This window comes from Eretmochelys imbricata, chromosome 23 (genome assembly GCF_965152235.1).
Source record: "Eretmochelys imbricata isolate rEreImb1 chromosome 23, rEreImb1.hap1, whole genome shotgun sequence".
NCBI lineage: Eukaryota > Metazoa > Chordata > Testudines > Cheloniidae > Eretmochelys > Eretmochelys imbricata.
Window position 1 is genome coordinate 3,045,600 of NC_135594.1, and position 7,505 is coordinate 3,053,104.

Below are 7,505 nucleotides of genomic sequence, written 5' to 3' on the forward strand. Positions count from 1 at the left end.
GGAGCATGCACACAAGGGGCCACTGCATTCAGGGAGTTCCAGCCTTGGGATCTCGGGGTCCCCAAATGAAGGCATCTGCTCCTTTTAACATCTGGCAAGGAGCCCGGCGTGAGAGATTCTTAGGGTGGGGATAGAGAGAACTTATTGACATGAACGGAGAGGGCCATGGAACGCGCTCAGCTCGCAGGTGACGGTCGGTGACACCTAGGATAAGCAGACAGGCCCTGTGCGCGGCAGAGTGGTTCCTAGTTGCTCCTTTTCTGGAACGGAAGTTCAGTTCCTAGTGAAAGTCGCTGGGCAGCTGACTCCTATGTGTGCTGTTGATAACCTTCCCTCCTCCGTACAGCGGGGAGAACAGTCCCTCCTTCTCCAACGGGTGGTGAGGATCAACGCACACACGGGTATTTGCGGGGCTCAGGGACTGGGGGGAACAGGCCCTCCCCATGGTGGCTTCCTGCACATTGTCCAGCTCAGCGACCTCGGTGTTTGCTGCCTGAGACAGGTTGGATCACAGAAATTTTCTTGGGGCTGCCGACTGATGGGCCAAGACTACTTCTGCCCCTGCTTTCCCTGCCGGCCTGGGGCTCCAGCACCCTGCCTCGCGGAGCCAGACGCGCCCGTCTGCTCCAGCACAGACCCAGGGTCAGAGCCACTCACCCCAAAGCTGCAGACTTAACTGAATGCAGCTTAAGAAGCGTTCCTGTCTTTAACACTCCGATGCCCATCTCCCAATGGGGTCCAAACCCCAAATAAATCCGTTTTACCCTGTATAAGCTTTATACAGGGTAAACTCCTAAATTGTTCACCCTCTATAACACTGATAGAGAGAGATGCACGGCTGTTTGCCCCCCCCCTCCCCCCAGGTATTAATACATACTCTGGGTTAATTAATAAGTAAAAAGTAATTTTATTAAATACAGAAAGTAGGATTTGAGTGGTTCCAACTAATAGCAGACAGAACAAAGTGAATTACCAAGCAAAATAAAATAGAACACTCAAGTCTATGTCTAAGAAAACTGAATACAGATAAAACCTCACCCTTACAGGAATTCCAGTAAGCTTCCTTTTACAGACTAGTCTCCTTCTCGTCTGAGTCCAGCAATCACACATACCCCCTGTAGTTACTGTCCTTTGTTCCAGTTTCTTTCAGGTAGGCTCCTGGCTCATTGGACTGAACCTTCCCCGCCTGCACAGCAGCCTTGGGGGTGGAGAGGCTCTCTTTTTAGCCAGCTGAAGACCAAATGGAGGCGTCTCCCTGGGGGTTAAATAGACTTTCTCGTGTGGGTGGACACCCCTCCCTCCCCCTGGGTAGAATCCAGCTACAAAATGGAGTTTTGGAGTCACATGGGCCAGTCACATATCCATGCATGACTCAGAACTTATAGGTAGCAGCCATGGGTCACATGCTACCTTGACCGCCCTCAAGTAGACGTCTTATGTGGATTGGAGCATTCCAAGATCCGTTGTCCCTTAAGTGCTTCTTGACTGGGCACTTAATTTGCACATTCCTTTCTCAAGAAGCTGACCAAATGCTTCAGAAAGGCTACTTAAAAATCAAGCCAGTACACACCCAGCATTCATAACTTTGAATACAAAAATGAAACATGCATACAAATTAATAGATTCAGTAGATCATAACCTTTACAGAGATATGTTACATGGCATAATTATGTCCTATATACATTCATAAGCATATCTCCATAAAGCCTTATGGGAGGCACCATCACACCCTCTTCTTGAGGGCGGGTCGGGGGGGGGGGGGTGCGCCATCTAATACACGCGGGAGGCTCCCCAACGGGGCACCGGCGGGAAGCGGTTCCAGTAACTGCCCCCCCCTTCCCAGCTGACAGCCTCCAGCTTCACGTCGCCGTCCACCTCCAGGAAGCGCACGCGGTCCGGCGGGAGGCGGTGCCGGAACTCGTAGCGGTGATGCTCGTTCAGGGTCACCTGGAAGGGAACGGGCAGCGTCAGACGAGAGGGCGGGGGCCCCGGCCCCCTAGACGAGGACGTCTTTCCAGGGCAGCAGGGGCTGGGCTGGGGCCTACGGCCGGGGCTTGTTGGACGTTTGCAAAGCGGGGCCTGTTCCCCACAGGGTCCAGCATTGAGTGGGTTTTTGGGTCACGTCCCACTGAGCCCCTGCTCCCCCCAGGGCTGCCGTGCAGGCAGGGAAGGTTCAGTCCACTGAGCCAGGAGCCTTGCCTACAATAAGAGGACAGTTCACCCCCAGCAAAGCGGCCAGCACGAGGCCTGGGCACCATTTGAGTCCCACTTACTCCCTCCAGAGAATGGGGCTGGCCTTCTGCACATGAACAATTTCATCCAGTCCCTGCCCAGGGATCCAGGGAGCAACGAGGATGGGAGGGTGGGCATCTCGCCCTGCCTGAGCAAGGGCTTCACAATCCAAAAGTTATTTGGGAGGCAGTGCAGCCTAGTGTATAGCACTCTAGCCTGCTTGGTGACCTTGGGCGAGTCACTCCCGCGCCACGTGCCTCAGTTTCCCCGGCTGGAAAACCTTGTTATGATCGACTCCTGACTATGGCCGGTCAAAACATGGAATTTCTGTTCTGCAGGAGATTCTGACATTTTGGGGGCAGAAAAAACCCATTCCGAATCAGTTGGAAAACTCAAAACTTCCAAAACTCAAATTTGCTTTTGGGTCAATGGGAACATTTTGTTTTGGCGGGGTTTTTATTATTCATTTCTCGATATTATATATATTATAATATAAATCTTTTTAAAATTCTAACTGAAAAGTCGTTTTGAAACGTTTTGATGCTTCATTTCAATTTCCTCCCCCCCCCATATTAAATGTCACTGAAATTGGTGCATTCCCCCAAAGCGTTTCCATTTCGACACATGGGCATTCTGCGAGGAAATGCTCTAGCCGCTCCACTCCTGATCCAACACGCCTCAGCAGCGAAGCAAAGGAGACAGGGAGGTCTGTCCCAAAGGCCACGCGCTCACTACGCACCAAAGCCCCGTCAGGTGTACGCAGCGATGTGGATTGAAACGGGACACAGCTGTCCCATGTGTATGCAATCACTGCACTACGCCCCACATAGATGAACCCGGGGATGTGACGTTGCAGCTTTCTCTGATCCAGCTGGATGCAGTCCTGGCCCTCCCGATGACTGAGGTAGGGTGTCCCCCAGAGCCCTGATGGAGAAAGGGTGTCCCCTCCCCAAGCTTCACCTACCTCGTACGCCTTGGTGGTGGTGGTGAACCTCAGAGTGAAGCTCTTCCCTTTGCGGAGGGGGATGTTTTCCTTCCGTTCCTCCTGGCCCCACTTTCTCTCCACCAAGCTGTTGAAGATGATGTGGGGGGAGCCCTCAAAGCGGGGGTTGAAGAGCAAGGCCACGTTGGCCCCTTCATACTGACCGTAGATGAACTTTACCCGGAAGCTGGAGTGGAGATGGTACAGGCTTAGTGCAGAGCCAGCTTCAGGGACCGCGCTCCCGGCCCATTAGGGATCCTCTCTCCTGCTTGTAGGGCCCCGTGGCCTGAGCAGCTGTAACCAACCCTGGCCCTGACACACCTTGGTTTTGCAAAGGGCCTGGTGGCTGGAGACTGAGCTGGGGATGTGTGCCAGGAAGGGAAACCCGGGGCTCCACTCCTTCCAGCCAGGTCGCTCCCATCTGCTCTGGGGAGCGTTGGGTGGGGTGATCTATCCCGAGTGTGGGGAGAGGCACTGTCTCGGGGGCGTGCATGGTGGGGCGGGGGGGGGGGGGTGCACAGAGCGGGAGCTCACACTGCATCAGAGCCAGGGGGATGGGGCTGAGGGCGTCTCGCCGCCTTGGGGGCGTCCCCTCTTCCTACCCGGGAACCAAGGGGAATCCCCGTGTACGGAGGAGCTGGTCGCTCACCCTGTGCTCGTCTCTGGCACCAAGCCCTGAATCTTCACCCACGTGTGCGGGCGGAGTCCTCCTGGGATGGCAGTGCTGTACGGGATGGACTGACAGACAGAGATTGCTGGGTGAGTGCCACGCCCGGGCCGGGAGGGACCAGGGCCCTGGGAAGAGAGCTGGGGAAATCCCAGTCTTGGGCTCCGACTTCCTGCTGGGAGACCCCCCCATAGCTTGGCTGTGCAGCCATCCCTCCTCATGTCCACTCCTTCTATCTACCGTCTCCCAGGGGCAGATGGGTGCTGTTCCCCCATCACAGCCCCACAGCTGTCCAGCCGCCTGCATGCTGCACGCCCTCCCTAGGGATAGCCCCCTGCAAGAGACCGCTGTCCTCCCCCTTCAGCAGCTCCACCCCTGCTGGCATTGCCAGCACCAAGTCCAGGTACTCGCTTCTCACAAGGGAGTGACCCCTTGGGTTGAATGGAAGGAGCCTGCTTCTGGGGCAGTCAGATCATTTTCTAGGAGCGCTTCTGTGAGTGTGTGCGTGAGGAGATGGGTGTGTGTGTTTATGGAGGGGATTGTGTGTGTGGGTCTCTGTGTGTGTGTGTATAGGGGATTGTGTGTGTGGGTCTGTGTGTGTGTGTGTAGGATTGTGTATTTGGGTCTGTGTGTGTGTGTCTGGGTCTGTGTGTGTGCGTAGAGGAGTGTGTGTGGGTCTGTGTGTCTGTGTGTGTGTGTGGAGGATTGTGGGGAGGTCTGTGTGTGTGTAAGGGATTGTGGTGGGGGTGGTCTGTGTCTGTGTGTGTGTGTGTACAGGGGATTGTGTGTGTGTGGGTCTGTGTGTGTGTGTGCGTAGAGGAGTGTGTGTGTGTAGGATTGTGTATTTGGGTCTGTGTGTGTGTGTACAGGGGATTGTGTGTGTGTGTGTGTGTCTGGGTCTGTGTGTGTGCGTAGAGGAGTGTGTGTGGGTCTGTGTGTGTGTAGGGGATTGTGGTGGGGGTGGTCTGTGTCTGTGTCTGTGTGTGTGTGTACAGGGGATTGTGTGTGTGCGTAGAGGAGTGTGTGTGGGTCTGTGTGTGTGTGTGGAGGATTGTGTATTTGGGTCTGTGTGTGTGTCGGGGATTGTGGTGGGGGTGGTCTGTGTCTGTGTGTGTGTGTAGAGGAGTGTGTGTGGGTCTGTGTGTGTGCGTGTAGGATTGTGTGTGGGTCTGTGTGTGTGTGTAGGATTGTGTATTCGGGTCTGTGTGTGTGTGTGGAGGATTGTGTATTCGGGTCTGTGTCTGTGTGTGTGTGTGTACAGGGGATTGTGTGTGTCTGGGTCTGTGTGTGTGTGTAGAGGAGTGTGTGTGGGTCTGTGTGTGTGTGTGTAGGATTGTGTATTCGGGTCTGTGTGTGTGTAGGGGATTGTGGTGGGGGTGGTCTGTGTCTGTGTGTGTGCGTAGAGGAGTGTGTGTGGGTCTGTGTGTGTGTGTAGGATTGTGTATTTGGGTCTGTGTGTGTGTCGGGGATTGTGTGTGGGTCTGTGTCTGTGTGGGTGTGCACCTGCGCCCCTGGGTGTTGGAAAGGGCGGGTGTCTATGTGCGGCTGCCTCTGTCTGCAGGCCTACCAGCCTCTACATGTAGAAACTAGACACAAAACTGCTCTGTGTTAATCCCAAAACCCCAATGCAGCTGCTCCGGCTGTGCCACCCTCTGGTCTAACCGCTCCGCCACCCCCCCAGCTCCACATTACAGAGTCAATTCACTTCCCATCCCCCACTTGCCAGCCACCAAGCCTTCCCGCGCCCGGCTGCTGAATGTCCCTGGCGCGTCCAGGGAGAAAGCCGCCCTGGGCACGTCACAGATCTGCCCTGGGGGCAGCAGCAGGAGAGGAAAAGACGACTCCAGGGAGCCAGGAACTCACCGGCTTGTCCGGAATTAGAGCCATTGCTACAGTGCAGGGGATGGAAAGCCCAGGTCAGAGGCAGCACCTTATGTACAGTGCTGGGCTGGCCCCTGAGAGGTGGGGCTGGTCCTGCCCAGAAGCGTTGTCTTGCCTGCACATCCGGCCCAGGATTGCATCAGAGATCTCTGTATTGGTATCACCAAAAATGTTGTCATGCGCTGGTATTTGTCAGCTTGGACTCAGAACCACCTTACCGTGTGTCATAGCCCCTACATTGCTAGCAGTGGGTGGGGGGTTTTACAGGGAATTTGCATACTATGTGTTTGTTCTGGCCAAACTTTGCTACGCATGAGGTATAACAAAGGCCTGTCTCTCTGCTGGAAAAATGATAAGTATTTAATTACAAATGGGAAGGAAATCTTGCAAGTTCCCGTTCTTGGCCTCTCCAGGGTGTAAGGCAGTGGTTTTCAACCTGTGGTCCACGGGCCCCTGGGGTTTGCAGACTGCGTCTAAGATTTCCACCTCCATTTGAAATTGTTTAGGGGTTCGCAAATGACAAAAAGGGTGAAAACCCCTGGTGTAAGGTACAGATCCAGGGTTAAAGCGTTGTGTGTTGTTTTTTCAAGGTTGGGACAGTATAGCTCGGAAACGCCTTATTTCTATTCGCCTTGTATTTAATTTTAACCCTATGATGAAATATGATTTTGCTAAACCTGCGTCTTAGAGGAGAGGAGAAAGGGGCCTGGGGGGACATGTGTCTTCAGATACCCATGTTGGAGGGGGCCAGTTTTAATCTCTCTCCTTCATGCACTCACAGAAGTAGAGCTTGTCTTCTGAAACTTTTTATTGTTTTTTTTTTTATTGTAAAACGCCTGTGTTGTAAAAGATGGGGATTACTATCCTGCCCCCGAAACCTTCACACTTTACTAAGGGTAGCCTGCGAACAGGTGAAACAGGGCTTAACTTAACGGGCCTCTTTACAGCTAAAGCCAATAGATTCTAATTACCAATCAATAGAAAAGGCCGTGAAGAAATACATTACTTTGCACACATGGGCTGTAGGAAATTGGTCTCAAAGTTAGGCGTTGGATCTGTCTCGCGTTTTTTAAAGACACACGGTGGATGTTCTTATGTCGAAAGAGGAAGTTTGGTTCTGGGGAGGGAATTAAAAACAAATCCAGCTGTCTGCAAAATTGACCCAGCTTTTGTAAACAGCCTGATAAAGCAATTGACAGGGCATGTGCCTTTTGACTGGTGTTTTAGGTCAACTTGACATTTTAATACGCTTCAGTAAAGTGCTGTGTTCAGAGCGACTCAGGAGAAGAGGGGGGGATTCAGTCTGAACGCTAAATACATCGCTAAATTGGTGTGCTCCAGCTGAGTCCAGAAAGTGTGACACATTTTAATATTCTAGGACGTTTGATTCCCCGAGAAGCACCATGGTGAAAGAAAGGGGTCAGCCAAGGGGCCAACGCGGATTTCCGTCATTTGACCAGGAACAGTTGGTGGAGAATCAGCCTTTTTTCCTTTCTTACCATTTTACAACTTTCTTGGTCATCTCTGACAGGTGGCTGTCCCCTCCAGTAAGGAGCTAGCTCTGTACTTCCAGTTTCTCTCTCTATCGCTAATACTTTGTGACCTTGGTGTAGTTGTTTAATCAGCTTTATTTAGAAATGTATTAATTGCATGACGTGTCTCTTTCTAAAAAGGCGCGGTTCTATCGATGAATGAATGAAGAGTTCACCTTGATTCCTCTGTCATGAATAAGTTGTACAAGTA

General features: G+C 52.7%; 1 protein-coding gene across 1 annotated transcript; it reads right to left on the bottom strand.

The window, feature by feature from the left end:
- Positions 1-1,770: 1,770 nt before the first annotated feature.
- Positions 1,771-5,768, bottom strand: LOC144279262 (galectin-7-like). The gene is made up of 4 exons (XM_077840753.1): positions 5,745-5,768; positions 3,864-3,952; positions 3,197-3,401; positions 1,771-1,947 (listed from the first exon to the last, which is right to left on the bottom strand). Exons 1-4 carry the CDS (start codon positions 5,766-5,768, stop codon positions 1,771-1,773), a joined length of 495 nt encoding a protein of 164 aa, XP_077696879.1.
- Between the last annotated feature and the right edge of the window lie 1,737 nt (positions 5,769-7,505).

What these genes read in the sequence shown, in the direction of transcription:
- LOC144279262 (XM_077840753.1), bottom strand. Translation starts at nt 5,768, where the DNA reads ATGGCTCTAATTCCGGACAAGCCG. An exon ending in GTGCCAGAGACGAGCACAGG is followed by an intron (nt 3,402 to 3,863) that starts GTGAGCGACCAG and finishes TCTCCACTCCAG; the next exon opens with CTTCCGGGTAAAGTTCATCT. An exon ending in CCACCACCAAGGCGTACGAG is followed by an intron (nt 1,948 to 3,196) that starts GTAGGTGAAGCT and finishes GTTCCCTTCCAG; the next exon opens with GTGACCCTGAACGAGCATCA.